At 47.8% G+C, this 23435-nt stretch overlaps 1 protein-coding gene across 5 annotated transcripts in view; it reads left to right on the top strand.

Moving 5' to 3' along the window:
- FRAS1 (Fraser extracellular matrix complex subunit 1) overlaps nucleotides 1–23435 on the top strand; it is a 409483-nt gene that overhangs the window by 174519 nt on the left and 211529 nt on the right. For 4 of the 5 annotated variants that reach the window (XM_082726546.1, XM_082726545.1, XM_082726543.1 and 1 more), the window contains exons 7-14: nucleotides 1059–1142; nucleotides 2730–2831; nucleotides 3145–3336; nucleotides 7708–7797; nucleotides 9927–9962; nucleotides 11339–11486; nucleotides 12972–13115; nucleotides 14385–14519. In XM_082726546.1, coding sequence (XP_082582672.1) covers nucleotides 1059–1142; nucleotides 2730–2831; nucleotides 3145–3336; nucleotides 7708–7797; nucleotides 9927–9962; nucleotides 11339–11486; nucleotides 12972–13115; nucleotides 14385–14519 — 931 coding nt within the window. The remainder of the gene's footprint in view (nucleotides 1–1058; nucleotides 1143–2729; nucleotides 2832–3144; nucleotides 3337–7707; nucleotides 7798–9926; nucleotides 9963–11338; nucleotides 11487–12971; nucleotides 13116–14384; nucleotides 14520–23435) is intronic. The other variant, XM_082726544.1, reaches the window with a different exon arrangement.

Genomic DNA, 23435 nt, shown 5'->3' with positions numbered 1-23435 from the left:
TTCTCCCCTGCCCACATACTTTGGCTGCAGTATTCTTACAGAGTGAGTTCCAAAGCAACCATGGTAATAAAATTTCGGTTTTTGTTTCTTGTAAGAGAAAGTGAAGGTAATCATTCAGAAGCTATCTTCAATGTAAGACAGACCCCTTCTTAGTCCTTAAAACTTGATTTATTCTAAGTCTCTTTCCTCTGCCTTTAATTTGTCTACCTTCTTGCCATTCATAAAAAGGTTGTAGTGATAACTCATCAGATGCTGACTCTTTGGTGTGAGAGTCCTTCTCAGGGCGGTGGAGACCAACGGTCTGGTGTTCTGGGGGTGAGAGTGATAGGGGAGAGAGGTCGGGACAGGGCCCTGGGGGTTCTTTGGACACTTAGTCTCTATCATCACTCTTCTCTGCTCTTATTCTCAAATACCTAGGAATATGATGGATTCTTCTCATGTCAAAGAACTCCCTAATGCTTATATGTAAGTGTGCGCTCCCACAAAGAGGTGTATTCACATAAAGATGCAAAAGAAGTGTGAAGTAGCTTGTCAAGAGAGGGATGCCTCCATTTTGGGTTTAGCAGTAACTCAGCAGGAGCTTACGTGCTCTTCAGTGCTCATGCGGTTGGTGCTCTGAAGTCTCTTTCCCGCCACTTGTCGTTACCAGGTCAGCTATGTGACCTTGTACCAGTCACACAACCTCTCTGGTCTTTACTCTTCTCATTTGCAGAGCAAGGATAAGAACATCTACTTCACAGGGTCACGTAAAGCCTTACAGTGGTGCCTGGGGAACACGAAGTACTGTTCTTACTGTCATTGTTATTATTGGGGCTTTTGTTTGTTCTTAGAAGAGGAGGGGACTCGAGGAATGTGCAGACCTCTTAAGAGTCACGGTGACTTTAGAAGTGCCAGTTCTTATCAAAGCACCAGGTGACTAATAAATAATAAAGGAGAGGAAATTGCTATTTATGGATGCTTGAGGCATATGATTGAGTTAGCTATCAGTGAAATTTTCCTACCGTCGTGGATTTTATTAATGTCTCCTTTTGATGCATTGTTTCTTTTTTGGATCTAAGGGTGAAACTGTAGTCCGAGTTCCTGGAAAATGTTGCCCACAGTGCTCTTCCCGGTCCTGCTCTGCATCTGGCCAAGTGTACGAGGTAACCTTTGATGTGCCCCCTGTAGCTATTTTGACATATGTCCTCACACATACGCCCTCCACCCTTTCCAACCACCAGCCCGCCCCACCCTCTTGTCTGAGTCTTTGCCAGGGTTAGTAACTCAGTACATAAACAGCTTTTTTCTGCTCTTTGTGGGAAGACTTTATGAAAACATTAAATTGAAGGGGATTAGAAATATAAAGGAATGTGCTGGCTGGCTGCACCTGGTTCACGAACCTTGGTGAACCTACTGTTTACATGTCTCGAAGGAAGAAAAGGACTAGCGTTGGTTATTATCAGTTTACACTTGGGCTGGAGGCCCTGGGAATGTCGCTCTGCTTTGGCTGGATTGTATGTACCGATACCCACACTGGGGGAGGCAAGGGGTTAGTGAGGGAGGGGAGAAGCTAGTGGTGGTGGAACCTGCACAGTTGAGAATACTATTGGAATAATCTTGAAAACTGTGCCTAATACCTAATAAGTGCCAATAAAAATGAGTTCAAAGTGAATGAATGAATGAGTGTCTCTCTTAGGAGTGCCCAGCTGAGCCAAAAGAAGGTTACATTATTCAAAAGCAAAGAACACATAAAAAATAAACCCAACTACTTCCCTTGCTTGACAGCCACTCTGAAGAAGACTAAATGGAAATTGGAATGATGCCTCTCAGTGGAGAATCTGGAACAGAGTATTAGGGAATGAATGCCACGAAGTCCAGATGGGTCCCTTGAGATCTGAACAAACGTAGCTAACTGGGAAAGGACCTTTGTCCGGACGAGATCTGTGTTGTTCGACACAGTAGCCACGCGTGGGCCAGGTTAATTTCTTCTGGAAGAGATAGCCTTTATACCTATGGTGATGTTTTTGGTTGCAAGTAACAGAAATACTCCTCTAAAAGTGGCTAAAATGAAAACATTTGTAATCTCACATAACAAGAAGTGCAGAGGTCGGGTGCTTGCAGGGTTGGTCCTCTCAGCTCTTGATGGTGTCTTGATCTTCCCACCTGCCACCTGAAGCATCTTGGCATTTGCGCGTCCCCAAGATGGCTTCCTCCGGACTAGCTCAGCCACACACAATCATCGCTAAAGGCTGGTGGGGAAAAGGGACAGCTTTTCTTCTTTCATGGGGAAGGAGGGTCTTTTCTTTGCCCTTCACTGTTCTAGCAGAGTTCTCCTGAGGTCACCTAGGTTAGGATTGGGACAGTGCCCTTGCCCTAAGGGATGCTGGGAAAATGAGTCGGTGGTAGTGGGAGCTGGGTCTCCTGGCAGAGAAGAAGAGCTATAGAATGAGCGCTCCTGAGGCAGCCAACGGGTCTTTTTGTTAATCTTGAGGCTCCAGGGCCCCTTTGTGCCTGGCAGAGAGCAGGGCCTCAACACAGCTATGGATACGTACAGTTGAATAGAAACAAACACGAAGTTCTCTTTGGACATGTGTTGACTTTTTTCTCAGAGGCTGTTGCTGCCTGAATGAGGCCATTTCTCAGGAGTACATTCAGTGTGGCTCAAGTAAGAACCGTAATAACTCGTGTGCCAGTGTTTCTGTCGGATGTATGTGACCCTGGATTCTCCACTTTGTCCTTTCTTGACTCAGCATGGTGAGCAGTGGAATGAAAGCGCCTGTACCACGTGTGTATGTGACGAGGGTGCCGTCCGGTGCCACACACAGGCCTGCCCTCCGCTGAGATGTGACAAGGTATTTGAGAGAGTGGGGGCTGGTTTTCAGAGCTTTATCCTGGGTCATTTGAGAAAGGCCTTTCTCAGTCTAGTGTGTCTTTTGAGGGAATCCACAGTGTTGTGCTATTCAGAAGTAGTCGGTGGAGATAGGAAGGACCTGCTTTGGACGGAGGAGGGCCGAGGTCGAGAGGAAGCTGCCCCGGCCGGGCTGGGCTGGCGGTAGAGGCAAGGAGCAGCCGACGGCGTTGCCTTCGCTGTCCTTCTGCCCTACTGGCCCGGATGTTCCCGGCTCTCCTGAGAACCACCCTTTCCCGCCACCTCTGTTCCTTCAGGGTCAGAGCAGGGCGCGGCGTCCCGGGGAATGCTGTGAGGAATGCGTGTCTGCTGCGGGAAGCTGCTCGCAGGCCGGGATCGTGCGCTACCAGGATGAGATGTGGAAGGGCTCGGCCTGCGAGTTCTGCGTGTGCGACCGTGGCCAGGTGACCTGCCGGACCGGGCAGTGTGCCAGGGTGGAGTGCGCCCAGGTGAGAAGCGAAGACGCGTCCCCACGGACTGTAGCAGTTGTGTCCTGTGTGACCCACGGACTGCAGCGGGTCTGTCCTGGGCGACGGGGGGTCCCTCACCTGCTCCTGCCTTTTCGGCAGCCGCAGAGGCGACAGCCAGGCTGACCACGCACGCTTCACAGAGCCTTCCAGCACAAGGGCTCTGTGGTGTAAAATAAATGTCACTATTTGTTCAGACTGGCTCAGAACAGCCCCCGGAGCTTTGAGCTCTCCGCGCATCTGGTCTGATGGGAAGCCTTGAGCCAGAGACATGACAGGGAAGGACACGATGTGGGACACGAGCCTGTCAGTCCGTGCGGCCGGCCCTCGTGGCTGGTGGCCTGGCCGGCTTGCTGCTTGCGAGACGCAGTCCGCAGGGGCTCCCGGCCCGGCTGCTCGCGCTGGCCCTACCGCAGGATTCAGCAGAACCGAGAGCCGGCACCTGCCGGTGCTTCTGCAGATCAGGAAAGAATATAAAATGTTTTTGTTTTTGTTTTAAAGAGAGAGGGAGGGAACCTCATAAATAATTAACTCGGATGACCTCTGTTGACTTCTGTTGGCTGTAGAGTTTCTAGAAGTTTCTAACAAAGCAGCCTCTGTTGGGACTATAGATGTATATTGTAAGCAAGTTGCTTTTTTTTTTTTTCCCTTTGAACTCCGTTTTGACCCACTGCAAAACAAAGTGCTTTGAACGTCGTCTCCTTCTCCCTCGCCGCTGCCGTCCGCCCCACCAGTTCCCCGCAGGCTTGTGGACTGGGGTACATGAGGGGAACTCAGGGGATCGGAAGCTCGGGGGGTCTGGGAAGGCATTTTTCTTTCTAGTTCTGCTCCCCCACATCTCAGCTCCTCTGAGCACTGAGCCCGAGAAGGAACAGCCTTTCACACGGGCTGTCAGGGACAGGGTGATTTTTCATTTTGCCTCCTACTTCTGAGTCTTGGCAGAGCTGAAACGTATTTAGGTAAAGAGGGTCTTGCTTTTTGCAGATTTATTCCCCACCCTCCACCCCCCACGCCTTCTCATTTCTTTTCCTTCTTTATGTCAGGGGAGTCAGAATGGTTGGACGAAGATGAGAAAAACCCGTCATGGTTGGTTTTTTTTTCCCCTCCCTCTCTCTCCAGAGAGACTGGGCTTCCTGGCTTCCCTAGAGGGCCGGGCGGAGGCTGTGTTCTTTTCTAAGATCTTAATTTGCCGAATAATATCCCAGGGTTTAAGGAAAATGTGGGAGAGGCGATTCTGGTATGGTGGGCCCTTTAGGAACCTATTTTCAGTGAAGTCTGAGCAAAGAGTCTCGATCACAGGTAACAGTTTGACTCATGGTCCCCAAGGCTAACGCGTTTCCAAGGGCCTGCTATCCTCTGTGACAACGACCTGTGGCCCCGTGGGCCAGGTTTTCTTCTCTGTTCTTAGGAAAGATGGGGAGCAACAACCGAGGTGCATGGAGAGGGCCCCGCTGCCTTCCAGTCACCCCCAGCACGGCCTGCTTCTCACTCCTACCTACCCTGTCTCTCCGTTACGAGCTCAGGAGTTCTAATGCCTTTAGCCCATTTCTCTTTCAACTAAACTGGTGTCCTCCTGGTGACCTCTGTGTTTCTACCTGGTGTTGAAGGCACTGGGTTCTGAACCGGAAACCCTACCAGAAGTAAAATTTTAACCAAAATTGAATCTTACCAAAAATATCCCTTAACCTTCTTTCTGTGCCACACTTCTGGAAGTAGCTCCACGAGTACCTGGAGTACAAACTTCCTAACTTCTGCTTCGCTTGGAGATAAAAAGATGAGTAAGACACATTCTGATCTCAGGAGTTCCCAGGTGTTTGGGGGACGTCAGATACATCAACAGAAATCACAATACGCAGTGGCCCCAATGATGATGGAAATATCGACGAAATGCATTAGAAGCACCTGGAGAAAATGACCGTCTGCCCAGGGGAGCGGTGCAAGTGCGTTGTTGGGATTTTTGTTCAACTCTACCCTTCTTTCTGCCTTTCTGAGAATGTCCAGGTCATTTGATTCCTGGCTACCAAGGGTAGATTCGGTCTAAGTGTCTGTACATCCACAAAGAGGCAGAAAAGTTAACTTCTAGAAAAGGAGTCAGAACTGGGCAGTTGTACTGTTGTAATAATGACCACACTGGTCATCAAGATCAGCACATAATTTTCCTTTGCTAAAAAAAGGAGAAAATGGCATGGCCTTGGATTTTGATGTGTCCAGCCAAATCCCTAGACACCGAAGCACGAATAACACACCAACAGTGAAATAGCACAGTCTGAAGATTTTCATCTTTTCTGTATTTTGTGTTATCTTTGAACATGAATTAGGTAGAAAAGTCAAATGACTTGTTTTTAAAGGACTTGGCATTCAACATGCGTAAAATCGTGATGGGGGTGGTGATGGGGTGGGTGGGAGCAAGGCTTACCCCATCGCACACAGAGGGGGGGGCACACGTGGGGGGAGGCGCACTTCTCTGCTGCCACGGAGGAAAGTTCCCTCAAAAGAGTGTTTCCTTTCCAGTGGGCCGGCTAGGGGATGCACACGGGCTCTCGTCTGGTGGCTGGATGTGGGTGTGATTCTGTGGGAAGGCGTTAGCAGACTCCGTCTGGCCTAGGCGGCAGAATCCTCTTAAAAAGAAAAGAATTAGTTTTGCTCCACAAAGCAATTTATCTCAAAGCCAAAGTCAAATGCTAATTGCCGCAAGCTCCCCACCACAGTGAGCTGCCGTGGTGGGGGCCCTCCAGGCGCCTTCTGTAAAGAGCAAATCTACTTAGAACTCCCCGCCTCCCCAAAACCGAATTCCTGCTCCCGGGCAGCAAGGCCTGCCCTTGTCTACAGTAGCATCGGGAGCCTCGGAACGGCCACCCTCCCTGCCTTCCCGGGGTGAGGCCCGCTGCATTTTCCGTGGGCTCTGGAGAAGCAGCCGCGTGTTCTGCCTGTAATCGAAGCACACGTACTCTGTCTCGATTTAAAGCATTGTTTGAAGCGACTTAGATCTACATGCACATAAACCCCTCTGTATGCTCTGAAAGCAGATTTCACCATTCCTGGTTAGGCCTGCAACCCACCGGCTGATGTGTCACGTTTCTGCAAAACAATTTATATGTAAATCTGCCCCGCGGTCTGCGGTGTCCGCGGCTCGCATTCCGTTCTGATGGACAGTGATGTCTACGCGGCGCCTTTCTTCTTGAAACCCGTTTTCAGACACTGCAAAGACTTACAATAAAAAAGTTACAGCCATCCACGTATTATTGTATTTCCTTTACAAGTTCCTATTTCCCTTCATCAAAATAATACCTGTTCATTTTAGAAAATTGATACTCAAGAAAAGTAGAAGAGCTTTAAAACCCACCCATCGTGCTACAGTTCAACTACAGTTTTGTACTGCACCATGTTTGCAAGCATACAGTTCCCTGTGGTTATTCTGTTGCACAATTTCACGTTATTCCGTTTTTACCTAACATGGTTCCTGCACTTCAAATGTAACATAGATCCCAAATTAAATAATATCTTCATTTGAAGAATCATCACCATTCTTTAGAAAGAGGAAAGTGCTTTAAAGAATACTTCTTAGCCTATAGGTATTAGATGTTAGTACATGCACAGGAAAAATTGTAAACAGAGATTGTCTCTGCAGGCTTGCAGTGGAATTATACTTTTTAAGTGATAGAATTTATAATTATTTAATTTTTATAATAAACATTTGGTACTTTATAATAGAAATAAAAACAATGAAACTACTAATATTGGGAAGTTAAAATAAGACTTTGGAAGTTAAGCATCTACCTTCTCAGCGTGACCTTTTTCCTTCTTATGAGTAATTTAAAAAATAATTATTGTGTGAGTTAGATAACCGTTCCAGAATATTAAATAAAAATTAGCTGTCTGCTGTTTAATTTATGCCTGAGACTACATCTGTGCATGAAGGATGTATCCAATTTCGTATTCAAGGGGAAGTGTTGGTTGGATTTGAACACTGTTAATGAAACCAAATCACAAGTTCAAACCTCGTATACTGAAGACAGCCCGATCCTTTTCTGAAACGGGTCACTCTCCGAGACTACAGCAGTGAACGGTCTTGGCCACTCTGGTTCGCGCGAGCTCCGGCTCACGGGCGGGGACTGGTGGGGGGACTGTGCCCAGGGACCACCGCAGCGGGAATGAAGCCGCTCTCAGAAGGGAGAGCTGCGCGGCCTAGATTGTCCACGGAGGACAGCGCGGCGGAGGGAACACGCGGGGGCCAAAGCAAGGGGCACGCTGGGGTTTTTCATTCCAGTCAGGGAGTCGCGCTCTTCTGCAGTTTGGCTCCGCTACCTGGAGATGGTGATTTGATATGCGCCTCTGCAATCCTTACTTCTACAGGGCGAAGAATTAATTCACTTAGATGGAAAATGCTGCCCTGAATGCATTTCGAAGAACAGTTACTGTGTTCATGAAGACAACGCAGGACTCGTGAGTATCAGGCCAAGAACTGGAGACTGTCACAAATTAATAATTCAAAAGCCGTTTCATGGGCCATTACCTTATGCCTTTTAACCATTCATTTGCTCAGCAGATGTGATTGCATGCCTACTATGTGGCTGGTCCTAGAGACACTGGAAGCAAAACGCAGGCAGAGTCTCTGCTCTGTGGCGGGCGCATGCTCCGGTGTGGGGACACAGAGGACAGAGTCCTGGCCACGTCAGGGGGCGACAAGTCCGGTGGCGGGAACAGAGCAGCTAGAGTAGCTGAGGGAAGGGGGTGCTCTTTGGCATAAGGGGAGAAGTTTGAGCAAGACCTAAAGGAGGTGAGGGAGCCGCGTGGAGGCCCGGGGAGGAAAATGGGCTGGGACGAGGGCCAGCCAGTGCGAAGGACTGAAGCAGACGTGTGCATGGTGAGTTCAAGCAACAAAGTGGACGCGGCTGGCACCGAGTGAATGACACGAAGGGATGTGGCCACGAGGTCCGCTGGGCGGCCTGGACACGTGGCTTCACGAGGTCCGCTGGGTGGCCTGGACACGTGGCTTCACCCTGACACACACACAGGCGAGCTCGGAGCACGGTGTTGTGACCCGGCTTACTTGCGAGACGGTCACTTCGGCCACTCTGTGGACGAGCGGCGGGAGGGGGTGACACTGGAAGTTGTTGTCTGGTGGAAGGTCTTCAGCGACAGTCGGAGGTGGGGATGGGGTCTCGGTCTAGGGAGGAAGTGACAGAAAGTGGTCAGGTTCTCGATTGATTTTGCAGGTAGAATAGAGAGGGTTTTCAGGGATGGGTTGGGGGGGTTCGAAATTTCATTTGCTGAGGTTTTATTTCAAAGTCTGTACTTTTAAAAATTATATGCACAAAGGACAAATATTCACTGTAATCTCTTCAGGTTTGCTGTAGTGATAGAGCCCATGTTTCCCACAGGGCGTTTCGGAATGTTGATCAATTGTGTTCTAAAAAATAGGCCACCTGATCATAAAGACAGCTGCCTCATTGACCAATCACAATAAGCTGATAAGAATTGGGATTAAGTCCTTTGATTCCTACATACATTTTCTTCGTCATTTGGGAAAATTGCATCTGCCAGCCAGTATATGCAGGGGTGAGAGCACGGTGTAGGGTTAACAGAGCGGGCTCCTCGTTCAAACATCTACTTTGCCACATGCTGACTATAACCTTGGACACGTTACTTAGTCCTCATCAGTGAAGAAGGGATAACAATAGTACTTACCTCACGGGTGATTGAGGTAATACCCATAAAACAGAACAGTGGCTGGTGTATAAAAAAAAAAAAAAAAGCTGAAAAAGTGGCATCATTGTTATTATGCTGTTGGCATTGTTTGTTTCATAAGTGGTTTATAACTTAGTATCCTTGTTTCCGAAGAATGTAGGAGATTAAAGCCCACCTATAGATGTTGAATTTCTAATTTCTCAATCAGAGGATCAATTTTCCTACTTTTTTTTGAGGTAAATTAAGCCAGGTGGAATTAAAGAAAAGCAAATTGGTTTTGTTTGTTTTATTTTGCTTTTTATTAACATATAATGTATTACTTGTTTCAGGGGTACAGGTCTGTGAATTGTCAGGCTTACACACTTCACAGCTCTCAGCATAGCACATGCCCTCCCCAGTGTCCATCACGCAGACACCCCGTCCCTCCTGCCCCCCTCCCCTCCAGCAAACCCTCAGTTTTTTCCCCCGAGATTAGGAGTCTCTTATGGTTTGTCTCCCTCTCTGGTTTCTTCTTGTTTCATTAGAAAAACAAGTGGTTTTAAATGGGTCTAAACCCCGTAAGTAATGCTGTGGTACCTTACAAGGCTGAAGAGTTTGCCCTACAGGCTTAGACCCCTTGACTATGAGTCCTTCATGTTGAAGCAAATTGAAGTCGAGTGCTTAAGCACAAAGCAAGAATAAGAATTCAAAATATATTTTCACTGCATGCTGTCTTCACCTCCTATCATATGCTTTTCTTGTTTTTTGACGTATTTAGAAACAAATATAAAAAATGAAGTTCTATGTTACTTGGGCAAAATGGATAAGTCTTAAATGCGAAAATAAATAGGTCAGCCTAATGGTGATTTTAGTAGTATGATAAATACATTTCTCTTTGTTCCTAGATGTCCTCAAATGCAAGTAAAGTTAAGCGTATTCCAGTAAGTACAGACTTTTAACTTGTACACAGATACTTACAGAGTTGTTCTAAGCTTGTCCTGGGGAACTTTAATGTCGTAGTATTTCTGACAGTTGTGTCTGACGGCGCTGTGGTCCAGTTAATGGTAACGAGGACTTTTGACTTGCTTTACCCTATTTTTTCCCCCACAGTTGGGAATTAATATTTCTCTAACCAAGAGCTCCTATACATGCCTTTCCCTTTTTGTGATGATTTTCTCTTTCTGATTTTTTCTGGCCTAGAAAATTCAGTTTAACCATCAGTGCCATTTCATGTTCCTCAAAACATTGAGAGATTTTGGGGTTTGGGAGTGTTAGTCCCCCAAAACAAAGCTGAATTTTCATTCTTTCAAGGTTTTATGCAGGACAACATTGTATGGTTTCTTTTTAAGGGAAAGCGCAAGCACCTTTGCTCACACAAGCAAGCTTGTAATTTTGGAGGCTATAGAGTAAGGGGGCTGAGAATCCAGAATGCCTTGAAAGAGAAGTAAAGCCCTCTGCGTTCTCAAGATAATATTCCTGGCTTTTCTAAAATAGTCATTGATTTTTGCTAACTATAGCCACATCATTTGGAATGTTCAACATCATTTGGCTTCATAAACATTATATCAAATATTGGTATTGTAAGATGCTCTACTATTCTCCCCTGTCTTGCCTCCTTCGTCACCCCAAAACATTCGGGTGGAACCTTCATCTCTTTCCTCTCTCCAGAGTGAGTGGGATAGTGAGCAAAAAGGAATTGTTCTTTCTAATTCACTTTGCATTCTCCATCGAAGTGCTAACGTTTATTACCATAATTTGCTTGGCTGAAAAGAATATTTAAGCATGAGAAAGCCCATGGCACTTCTACAGCCCACTGAAAATGGTCATGCAAGAGCTGTCATTTTGAGAATATAATGACTCTACTGTTACTCTTACTGCAGTAACCATAAGGAAATTCAGGGCTTTAACCAGCTTCCCACTGTTACTATGAAGATGGTATATAATGTTCCTGCTAATCACTAGGTACCTAGAAATCCCCTCTGGAGTTTTTTTGTTTGTTTGTTTGTTTATTTGTTTGTTTTTGGTGAGATAGGCTGAGAAACAAGGGTTATAGGCTTCTTGCTTTTTCCAGGAGCCCCAGAATGCTTTCATAGTTTATCTCTCTGCCTGGGTTGTACTTTAAAATGAATCAGTTATAAACAAAGAAGGAGAAATCGTTCCTCTTTAATTTAGAATGCTTCAACTACTGTCTTATCAGAGTTAGGTTTGCATGGTGGTTTGCATTTTGTTCATTACGGAAATTCGAAGTTCTCCACCAGCCAACTGTCTTGTGAACTTGGGCAGTTCTGATAGCGCCGTTCTTTGCTGTTTCGTACAGGACGGGGAGAAGTGGGACGATGGCCCCTGCAAGGTGTGTGAGTGCCGGGGCTCTCAGGTCACTTGCTACGAGCCCTCCTGTTCACCGTGTCCAGTGGCCACACTAGCGCAGGTGGTGAAGGGACGGTGCTGTCCAGATTGTACGTCAGGTGGGTCCTTGTCTGATTGACTTCTGCCGACATATTTTTACTGCCAAAAAATTCTGAGAGATCTTCTTTTTCCCTTCTTGCTTTTTTTTTTTTTTCCCCCTTTAAATCACCTACTGGGCTGGTTGGTTTTTTTTTGATCCTTGCTAATTTTTCTATCAAATGATGTTACTGAGTCTTTGTCTGTATATTTGCCAAACTCAGCAGATTATGGGTATGTGATCTTGGCCAAGTCATTGACCCTCTCTAAATCTTCACTGCCTCGTTGATAAAATGTGCCTGATCTACCTTGAAAAAATGATTATGGATATCAAATAACATAAAGTTTGGACACTTGTAAAGGCAAATGCATGTGTTAGAACTCTTCCGTTGTTGAATCTGTAAGAGCAACTGCTGGAAGTTTGTTACAAGTGTCCGTTCTTTTTTTTTTTAAGGTGAGCTATTAAACAGATGGTTCCTTCTGGGGTTCTCAAATGGGTTTTTGAAGTTTAAAGACTCATTAGTTTCTTCCAAAAGAAAATTTTATCTACTTGTTCTGCAACTCTGCTTTTAAATCACCTGGGGTTGAATTAGTTCCAGTTAATAATTGTTGGCAAGCTCTGGTGTTGCTCTGGCTGTACAGTAATTTGCCCATAAGCTTAGTCTCTCTTGAAAAAGTGGCATTTTCTTCCATTCATACTTCATAATTAATTGTTTTCATCTGTGGGTCGCAATTTCTCCTATTGGTGGTTGCTTTTGTTGCACTCAACTTATTTTGACTAATCATAGTGTTTCTATGAAGAGCTTTATCATGGCAAAAGCAAAGCAACTTTATGGTTTAATTATCTTACCTTCACCAAAGTGGCTCCCTGGGCTTCCCAAAACAAATATTTAGCATATTAAAATGTACAATACCTTGAAAATCAGGTCCTTGACAACTTCAGAACCCGAAAGAAGTCCTTTGCTGACAATTGTCACTGAATTCAGTGATAATCCCAGTTACTGGGAATGAGATTTGAATTTTGGAGAAAAAGAAGAAAGCTTTTTTCTTTTCTTTTTTAGAAAAAAGAAGAGAGCTTTTTTTGAGAAAACAACTTTTTAAAAATTGTGCTTTGTCTTAACTTGCTATGCATGCCAAAGCTTAAGAAGAACATCTAAGAAATCATAAATTATTGAATTCATTTAAATCGTGTATTATGGAGCCGGTAATTCCTGTTTGCAGAGGCATTCCAGAGGGTAGAAGCATTAACAGGGCCGTTCAGTTATGTTTTTAGTGTCTTCTATTTAGAGCTACCAGAGACAGTAATAATATTTCAGAGAAGGAGAGGTTCTTAGAAATCTTACATTGAATTCACTTCTGCTATTTCGGGGCCTTTTTCATATCTAAGTTCCAGAGTTTTCTGTTCTTCATATTCTATACAGCTGCATATGCTCTGTAGATTCTGGAGGAACGTGAGAGAAATCCTATGTTCTTTACTAAATTCTCCTCTCCTTTGTCCTTGGTTGTAGTTCATTGCCACCCAGACTGCCTGACCTGCTCTCGATCTCCGGAGCATTGTGACCTCTGTCGGGACCCCACGAAGTTGCTGCGGAACGGACAATGTGTACACAGCTGTGGTCTGGGATTTTACCAAGCTGGTGCTCTCTGTTTAGGTAAGTCTCTGGGCAGGCAGCCCAGAAGCGGACTGAGGCTCACTGTTGTCAGTGAAGGGGTCCATGCACGCAGGAAGTGCACAATTTCCGAAAACCATTAGAAGGCAGGAACCTCAGCCATGGGTTACTTGGCCTCTCTACCTGCAGGCTTCTTGCTTCTAAGGTTTCGCAGGTGTTTAGATGCTTACTGAGAGAGGTGATGTGGAGGTCAGATGTTACTAGGTGGTCGTGATGGGTTTTTCATTTTTTGAAGACTTTCAAAGAAAGTAATATCGCTAGGATTCTTGGTGTCATTTACACAACACTCAGTTAATCCAGGAGAGAACTTTAGAATTGACACGTGCATTTGAGATCCCTTACTAGAACTTTCTCATTTTGCAAGTGGGGAACGTGGGGGCCGGAGGAATCAGCCGGCTTGCTCGACTTCACACGGATAATCGGCCGTAGAGTTTATCTCCCGTGGGGGATCCACAACGGGTCTGTGTGGCTTTTCAGAGTTCTTCTGCGTCTGAGAAGATTTTACCCGGCAGGATTTGGTTGTTTGAGGCCAGATCATCATTACTTTTCCTTATCTCTGACCCATGGAGCTAAGTATGCACTTAAGAGTGTATTGGCTTATACCCCGGCTCTGAGTATTTAACTGCTCTCTGTCTCAGTATTCTTACCTGAAAGGTGGAGTAGTGCTGACTAGTACCTTCGTCAGAGGGTTCTTGGGAGGACTGAGTGTGTTAATGCACATGAAGCGTCTAGAGTAGCCTCTCGGATATTGTCGAGCCTCCGTAAAGCTTCCCCGCTTTGATTACTTTGTAATTATTTACTTCTCCGTACTTTCTTTCCTGATTCCTAATCTTTGGCCTTTTTGAAAGTTATTTCTATTTCTATTGTGGAAGAAAAAGAGCAAGGGTATTCTTAGGAAGTGGTTGAGGGAGAAAGATATTGGGGCCTGTTAGGTAAGAGGAGCAGGAGTCAAACTTCCTGGCTTCATGTGACCCTGGACAAGTGACTTCACCTCTGGGAGCGTGATCCTCAGGTGAAGAAGGGTTGCTGTGAAGATTACGTGTTGTTCCCACAGAGGAAGTGCGTGGAGCAGAGCCTGGCATGGAGCATGAGCTGTATAAATGAAGGCTGACCAAGGGACTCTCCTGCCTTTCTCGCTCCCGGTGTCTCCGGGCACTCAGAATAGGGCCATGTACGAGTTGGCACCGGGGTGGCATCTTTGAGCTAATCACAGCGGCCCTTTTTCTCTCCCCCCCCCTTGCCCGGAGCCAGCCTGCCAGCCTCAGTGCTCCACGTGCACCAGCGGGCTGGAGTGCTCGTCCTGCCGGCCGCCGCGGCTGATGCGGCGCGGCCAGTGTGTGTCCTCCTGCGGGGACGGCTTCTTCCAGGACCGCCACTCCTGTGCAGGTAAGCCCGGCCCGGCCACCGAGAAAGCCACCCTCACCTCCGAGAGATCTGGGGCTGCCCGGAGCTGTGCGCAGTTGTTCAAGTCTGAGAGGAAACTGAGCCAGACTCCCGAGGGGCCGAGAACCACGGAGGAGAGAGACGGCGCGTGTTTTTACAACCTTGTTAGTGCTTTGGTGATGTGTCGTGTGAGGTGAGATTTCTCGAGGTCCTTCTGCATGTGCCTGGGGCCCTGGAGCAGTTTTAATTCGGTTCGGGGTGGTCACTGTGTCGTAAGTTAGGTTCCTTCCTCTTGTAAAGAAATACACAGCGCTTACGGGAAAACGAAGGGAGAAACAGATCTCTATTTTTTTCAAAACTCAATTTCTACCTGAAGAGAGAGGGAGAAACAGAAATAAGAAAGTGACATCAGGTTCAGAAAGTGGGGCAGGATGATGACACTGACGTCTACTCTGACTCCAGTGTCTTACGCCAAGTCCAAGCGTAACACGAAGCGTACACTAAGTCTAGTGTGGCTTGTACTGGGCCGTGTTCCCTGTAGTGATTGTAAGCATGAGTAAGGTAAAAATGTATAAAGAATTTCTTAAATGCAAGAATGGAAAAAAGTAAGCACCAGCAGGAATGGGAGTCGGGGTAATGCTGGAAGCTGAGACAGGTGCGGGGTCCTAGGCTGGTCCGCAGGAGACCGAATCCGTGTGCTCTGAACCCGAGCCAGGGTGCCCCGGGGCAGGCCAACCTGAAAAGGCAGACAGGCCAGAGGGAGGGTCTGGGATGTCTTACGCAGAACGGGGGTAGCTGGCTCTGCCGCTGAGCGGGACGGGGCGCGGACATGTGATGGGAATCGAAGCGGGGCCAGTCTGAGGGTCAGCTCATATGCTCCCCACGTTCATGCCCGTGGCTAGATTTTTCAGGAGGATCATTAGGCGGGAATATAGTAGAAGGGAGTGGGGAGGTGGTATTTACTGGCTCCGTGGGCTGCACAAGCTCTGTGGCAAGGCAGGTCCTACAGGGGACGTCTGCTGGCCTCCCCCGTTCCAGGTTGTGGGCAGAAGAGTGTCCACAGCCTGGTGGAAGCCACCCCGGAGGGAAACTCCAGCACTGTTAGTGTCACACGGCCCGGAGGACAGCAGGGCTCACCCTGGAGCCAGTTACAGTACAGAATAGAAGACGCGCGGCCTCCGAGTCTGCCGTGGGGCTGTCGCAGCCTGCGCGCCCGTCTGCTCCGTCCCCGGGGTCAAGGGCGGCACGAGGCGTGCACTTGTTCTGTGTTCGCTGAGCGCGTGTGTGGTGAGTGAAGGGGCGCATTCCCCCTTGGGGATCTCGGAAGCACCGGCGTGTCAAGGCCTCTCAGCCATAAAAGATAAAGAACCCTTAATGTTTCTTACTGACCATGTTCCGTTTACCTGTTATTTTAGAACAGGCTCGAAGCGGGCGCCTCCGAACGCCTTCCTAAGTGCGTAATGTTGGGCAATTTAGGTAAACTGCTAAAATTTCAATTTGATGAAGTCACTGAATATCATCCCTTTCCTTTCTTCTATCCCATCAAAGAGACCGCCCGCTAGCTCTCCTGCGACAGATTTGCTTTAAAAAGGGAATTAATTCCCCTAGATTTTATTCTTCCCTCCGCAACACCTCTATCCCCTGCCACACACCCCACGTTAGGTTTACTTTTTTCTTTTTTTCCCCTTTCTTTTGGGGGGCCATTTTCCTTTCTCCTGTGCCTGGTGTTTTGGTGGGTGATGTTCATGCTGCTCTAGGGCCCTTTGAAATGGGTAACGTTTCATTTGATTACCGGCTTATATAGCCGGCTGCTGCCACATTCCATCACATACCCGTACACAAACGCCTCTGGTAGAAAGTTGCTAGGAAAATTTGCTCATGCTCCCTTCAGGGAATTAAACCAATTTGCTTTAGTTCAGCCTGGTTGCATTTTTATGCATAAAATGAGAAGAAAGAAGAGAGAGGGAGAGAGAGAATGATCTTAAAAATTAAAGCTAAACTTGTGATCAATTTCCATACACTGTTTCAATGTTGAGACAGCCCAAGTCAGCTTTCTCATTATTGGAATTTTTTGCAACATTTGGGCTTGTGCTATTTTTGGTGGCTTTTCACCACTGACCTTGGACGTCGGTCAGTCAACCAGGGCTCTTCCAGCATGTGTGAAACTTTCCAAGAAGAAGCCAGCCATTTTTATGGTAACAACAGGTTTTTCTGGATTGATTCCTCTTGGCAGGGTCATTTATGGGATGACGAGCATCATCTGCCACTTTACTGACCCGTCAAAACCAAAAGACAGTGAGCTCTGAGCTGAGGAAACTAATTACCGGAAATTACCTGATTAATATTCATGCTCAGTGTGTTGAATGTAGAGCCGAGAGAAAGATGTGGGGCAGAGCCGGGCGGCACATACTCGACGACTCTTCAACAGGGGAGTGGGAGCAGGTGCACCTGAGGGCTCAGAGAAGGCCTGGGGTCCTGCCAGTTGCAGCTCAAGGGGTCCTTCTCATGCTCCCTTTTCCCTTGAATTTTGGGGCAAAGACACCCACATACACAGGCCAGATGAATGTGTTTGTGTAGATATTTATGTTATTGTGACATTCTTGTGCTCGAGCTGAGTCATAAACACAGACCCCATTAGGCACCCCCAAGCCGGTCGCTGCTCTATTCCCTCTGCCTTCCCCAGCCTTGGACCTGATCCATTGATCACCTCACCTGAAGGCGCAGCATCACCAGTCTTTGTGCCGGTCTTCGCTGGAGATGGGCAATACAGACGTTGCCTCTTCTCTGCAGCAGGTAGGGCCGAAGAATGGTCACCCTCTCAGGGACCAGAACCCAGTTTTGAGACCCGGCATTCAGGCTTCTGCCTTAACCCTTGGGCGTCCTCTGCCACCAGCTGGATGTGGTCCAACATCCGTGGTGCTGCCCTGTCCCACTCTTCTTGACCCTATGGACATCGGGTTCTGGACTGGGCTTCTACTTTGGCTCCTTCTCCCTGGTACCCGTTTCCAGGAATTAGCAGCCTGTCCCGGAGTCGTCCCAGCCTGACGGTCAGGCCTGACCATGTATGGATGCCCCTGGCCTCCCCATCTCTCACATGACCTTGCACCTTTCCCACATGGCTCCTGGGGACCACTTGTCCTGGCTTTATTGTCGTCTCTCTACCAGAGTGGTGGTTCCCTTGCCTCTTCTTAGAACCTCTGTAACTCTGGATCCAACTCGGCTCACCCTGCCCTGAAAACACTCTTCCTTACCGGTCTTGTCCCTCACTTTTGTCAACCCCTGTTCCACTCTGGTGGGACCGCTGAACTGTTGCACACACAAATCCTAGGCACGGGAGCCCATTAAAAAAAAGTTTAAAACAACCAAACGAACACACACAAACTAACACACACCATTAAGTTGTGCTAAATAGCTCGTAGGATTATAACGTTGAGTAAAGAGAGTAGAATTTAGCCCATTTTTATATGTGAATCAGTGTTTGATGTGTGCAGTGAGAACGTCCAGGAGTCACAAGAACCCAAGGGTGAAGCTGTGTGTACCCTGTGGCAAGGGCTGCCCTCATTCTGCAGACCCAGAGCTGGGAGGGAGAGTGCCACGGTGCTTAGACTGTAGGCTCCGGAGCCAGACCGCCTGGGTTCCGGTCTTGGCTCTGTCACTACAAATGGTATTTTTTTTTTTAAACTTCACACTTCAGTTGCCTATGGGTAAAGCAGTGACAGTAATGTTTGCCGTATAGCATGGCTGTAAGGATTAACTGAATACATTCACATATGTCATTTAGGATGGCACCTGGCGTTTAGGAAGCCTCCGCATGGGTTAGGAGACGCGTGTTTCTTTTTTTCCCTTCCTCCCCGTTCTGTTTCTCTCTCTCCTACATTCACTCTCCTTTGACCATTGCTGGAGGTCCTGAGGATATGAAGAGAAATGAGACCCTATCATAGTTTCCTGTAAGTGAGCTACCAATCAAGGCAGAGTTAGCTGCTGGTTATAGAGTTGTAAAAAATAATCACATAAACATGTAAATCCATGCAGTTTACTCTATATCTGACTGCTGTGTGGTCTTAGACTTTGAAGCTTAAGGAACCAAGCCATTGACCATTTTACAGGTTTGCATGAAGGGGAGATCATTTTGATTCTTGCCTCTGTCACTTACTGCTGTCAGGCTTTGCACAGGTCATTTAGCTGCTTTGAGACTCAGTTTCCTTGACTGCAAAATAGGGACAATGTCATGTACTTTAAACCAATATGATGAACATTAGAAAAGATGTTTGAAAAACATATTATGCCTGGCATAGAGTTTGTGAACAAGAAAAGGCAGCTATTGTCATCAAATCTGTTCCTTTATTTTTGAATTTATGGGAATGAAAATCAAATCAGTTGCATTAAGAAATGGAGTTTGGGGCCATTTGCGTCTGATTTCAAATAAAACCTACTTTCCTATGTTACGGAGAAGTAAATATAGAGAACAATGTACTGGATTTATCGCAAAATCCTTTTATTTTTTCCAATGCTTAGATTAAGTGTTGTCTGGAATTTCGTTTCTTAGCCAAAATTATGGTATAATTAGAGGGAAAACGTAAGATAACTGAGCCTGTAAAATTTACATACAGGATGCTGACCTAGCTGAGATTTAAAAGCTATAGTTTGAACGGAGGAACTTGTAAAGTTAATTATTTGTTGGAATTGAGTGTGACCAGAGCAGCCCAGCCATTTGTGGAAATGAAGCGCTGACCCTTGGAGCCAGGTTCAAGGCAGTTAAGACCTAATGGGTCTTGGCATTACGTTCCAGCATGTGGGTTAGCTCAGCCTGGTTGTGCCTGGGGCCAAGCTGTGGGCAAAGGCATTTATGAAACTGCTGTTCCAGAATCCTCGACAAGAGAAGGAAGCCCTCCTCACGGTCATGGTGAGGACGGTCCTGGTGAAGCCGGCCTCCTCCGTGGCCCCTCCCACATCCCCCACAACTGGAGGGTCAGTCCCTATTTCGTTGCCAGATCAGCTCATCAGTCTGGGGGTCCAACACATCCTGCCACTGTCTTCACTCCTTCTGTTCTGCTCTTTGAATCGTATGCATTGTTCAGGCCTTCGCTGGTGTTCTGTCGCCATGATGGTCCCTCCCTTCCCTGCTGAGTGTCTTGTGCGGGGGACTTACTGCTCCAAGTGATATTCCTGCCTCTTCCGTTCTGTGCGTGCAAGGATTGAGTCCTTTTCGTGTAGCAGGAACTGGGACACAGAGTGAATGGGCAGAAAGCTCCGCGGGGGGTTGAGGAACTTACTGTCTCAATGGGAGAAGAGTGTCCGTGAAGAAGTATATGGAAACATCAGATGGTTCCCCTCTACGAATTCGTTACTATCAGTGCTAAAAAGGAAGTTTTAAAAGGTGTATTACAGGAAGTGGCTGATTCTTGAGGTGGGACAGGTTTCATCTTTCTGAACTCCCCGTGGTGCTCCGCACACACGAGGGCCTCCGGACTAACTCTTGACAGAGGCAAATGTGATAAAACCACTGCACGGAGGAGAAAGGGCAGCCGCGGACGGGCTTAGACTTGGGCTGGCAGGTCACCCAACTTCCCCTTAGCTTCTATTATCTACTTCCTGCCAGCAACTCCCGGCTAGGTGTAGCCTCCGGAAAATTCCGGAACCTCTATTTCCCTCGCTTTGTCTTCCCTTCATCTCCGTCCTTGTAAAGAGAGTGGAGTGCCTTATCAGCGCCGGCGGGGTTAATCTTAAACACTCACACACTCACACACACACTCACACACATACACACCCCCCAACTATCCTTGAAACCTGAGTGCTGTAGAGTGAAGCCGTTCAGAAGGGAGGACAGCAGGACGCCTCCTGCTTCCACTTCTTGAGTGAAGCAGACCCGTGGGACCGGTGGCCGTGTGTCCCCTTCCCAGTCCTCTCCCGCTTTGGATGGTCATGGAGAGGTTAAGTGGAGAAAAAGGGAAAGCAGCTGGCAGTGCCGGGCCTGGGACCTGCGTGTAGCAGGAGACCAGCAGCCGTGTTTGGGATTTGCCTGTGCGGCTCACAGACCCCTGCTGGAGATGCCAAAAGACAAGTGATGGACAGAAGTGTCCCGTACCAGCAGAGAAAGCCCGCCGCGAAGGCAAGGGAGCTTATCTTCCAGACAGATCCCATTCTTACGTGTCTGAACCCCCAAATATTGTAGCTACGGATTACAAACTAGTGACGAGTCTTCTGGCTTTCTGCCTGGTTCCTAGGTTCACAGTTAGTTTAGCTAGACTCTGTGGCGTATGCTCTTTCTCTCTTTTTCCCATTCCCCGCCTTAACACACTCCCTGCACGACCCCCCCCCCCTTTTTAGGCTGCTCCCAGAGCACACCACACCTCCCTGTTATCACGGTTGAGATCTGAGCAGGCTAGGTGGGTGCAGCCACGAAGTCTGAGAACTCTCCCCGTCAAAAGCTTGGTTTAAGCAGTGGTCCCTCTGGCTTTTCAGTTTCTGTAGACAAAGAGATTCAAAGCATCAGTGGAGAAATCAAAGCCAATTAATTAATAGGGGCTGAGAAAAAACCCAGGAGTCCTAGCGGCTGTGGGTTGCCAGTGGTCCCAGCAGAAGAATGGAATCTGAGATCTGTTGGGCTCATCAAGCTGGGCCAAGGCGTCACTGCGTTTGAAAACTCTAGTGGTGTATTAGCGTTGTTGATTTAGAAGGACAGGTAGAAAGAGGTGCCTGGGTGGCTCCGTCCATTAAGCAGCTGCCTCCCGCTCAGGACATGGTCCCGGTGTCCTGGGGTCGGCTCCCCGCTCAGCGGGGAGCCTGCCTCTTCTCTGTGCGGGCTCTCTCTCTCTCTCTCTCTCACTCTGTCTCTCTCTTGCTCTCCCAAGTAAATAAATAAAATCTTAAAAAAAAAAAAAAGGCATATGTAGAGGGGCAGAAAAGAGAGAGGGTAACTTTAAGAATGTTCCTCGTGAGCACGACATCTGCCATCATCCCCGGCTTAGGTACCCGTGACACGCCGGCCTGCTGCTAAAATCTCCCTCCATGTGGCCCTTCCAAAGTCTCTGCCAACGGGCGGTCGTCCCTCCTGCGGAAGACCCTGCTAAAGATTCAAGTGCCTTACCCAAGACGAGCGAACCATTCAGCCGTATCACAAATGTGGTTAATAGATTAATTAGCTATTTACCCAGTGTGTGCCTTCGGGAAAAGTACTACAGGCCTCCCCCGCTCCCCCGAGTGATTCTTTTTCCCCTAAGTATGACATGAATTCCTGTGCATTACAAAAAATAATTTGACAAAGTCAGTCAAATTCAAGGCATCATAAACAATCAGCAAAAAATGCCTGACTCAAACTCCCCCAAATTACTACTGTCAGTATTTTGGTGAATGGCTTCCCAGTTTATGAGTGTGTGTGTGTGTGTGTGTGTGTGTGTGTGTGTGCGTGCGCACGTGCGCATGTTAGGTGCACAGACATACACACATTTATTTATTTTTCAAAGGTAAAATCACACTCTCTGTATAGTTTTATGGCCTGCTTTCCCTATGTTATTTATTGTGCTTCTACAAGATCTTTTTAAAGCTGTTTTATAACTTTCCATCTGGGGCTGTGCAGGAATGCATTCAGCCGGTCCTCTGCGGTTTAACGTTTGTTCCTAACTTTTCCATGATCACAAATAACCATGATGTAAACGTTTTTAATAGAAATTGTGGTACGTATGTTTGATGAGGGTAAATCCTTAGACTAAGATTGCTGGGGCCCAAGGGGGCATGTGTCCTCTTCGAAGCTCCGACACGTGTCACACAGGACTCTCTTTGAGGAAGTTGTGATTTCCCGCGAGACACCAGCGAGTGCCTGCTTCTTACCACCCTAGTCAGCACGAGGCCTGATGAGCCTTCTTGCTTGCCAGGTGGGTTGAGGTAAAATGGAATCTTATTTTCGTTTTTTACTGATTTGGGGGATTCCCTGAGGAGAGCTGACGTCATCATACTCACCCACTCGTCCTTCCCCACGGTTGGCCGGGCCGGCTCTTCCTCTTGCTTGTCTGTCCAGGCCCGTCTGTCCGCCTGTCTTTCCTTTTGTTCCCGTCACCCACTCCCACTGCCCTTCCCCTCCGGCCGCACTGAGGTAACGACCCGAGGGCGATTCGCCGTGTGCTGTGTGTGCTCAGTTTTAAAGAGTCACGAATATGAGTAGGTAGGTATTTCATCATTCTTTTCCTTTTTTTATTTTAAAGACTTTTTTTTTTTTAGAGCAGTTTTACGTTCAGCAAAATAAAAGGACGGCGCGAGCGTTCCCGAGGACTCCCTGTCCTCACAGTCCCACAGGCATGTCCCTGTCCTCACAGTCCCACAGGCATGGCCTCCGGCGCCACCAAGCAGCCTGGGGCGGGCTCGCGGACCCGCGGCCTCCGGGAGCGCCTCCCCGCCCCGCCTTCCCCAGAGCGCGGTTGCGGCTGCACGTGCGGCCTGCCGTGCGCCGCTGCGGCTCTTCCGTGTAATTTGCAGATCTCCGGCTCTTGATGAGGCTAAGGATGTTTTCATGGGTTTGTGTTTTTTCTGCTAGGAGCTCCCTCGGGTACATCTGGGTTTTCCGAATGCGTGGGGACCCCATATTCCCATTTCAGGGTGACGCGTTTCCCGCCGGTGTGGGGAGGCAGGTTGAGGACGGAGACCCAGCCTGGAGGGGACAGAAGACGGTCGTAAAAGGATCAAACTGTGATGACGCCCGTGAACTTCCTGTCCTTCCACACGGGCCTGGCATCCGCGCTTCTCACACAACGAGTCGCCTCGGCCTCCCGCGGCTGTGATCGGGGAAAGGAGACGCGTCGGGTCAGCTTCCGGGCTTCCCCGCCGTCACCAGGCTGTGTTCAGTCGCTTGCCACAGGGCTTTGCTGCTCTGTTGTGGAGGGGGCAAGGGAAGAGCTTTAGAGTCTGAGTCCTCTGGGGAAGGCTGGA

Source organism: Mustela nivalis (assembly GCF_964662115.1).
Source record: "Mustela nivalis genome assembly, chromosome: 4".
Lineage (NCBI taxonomy): Eukaryota > Metazoa > Chordata > Mammalia > Carnivora > Mustelidae > Mustela > Mustela nivalis.
Note: the sequence above shows the minus strand (reverse complement) of the source record. Positions and strands in the feature narration are given on the sequence as shown.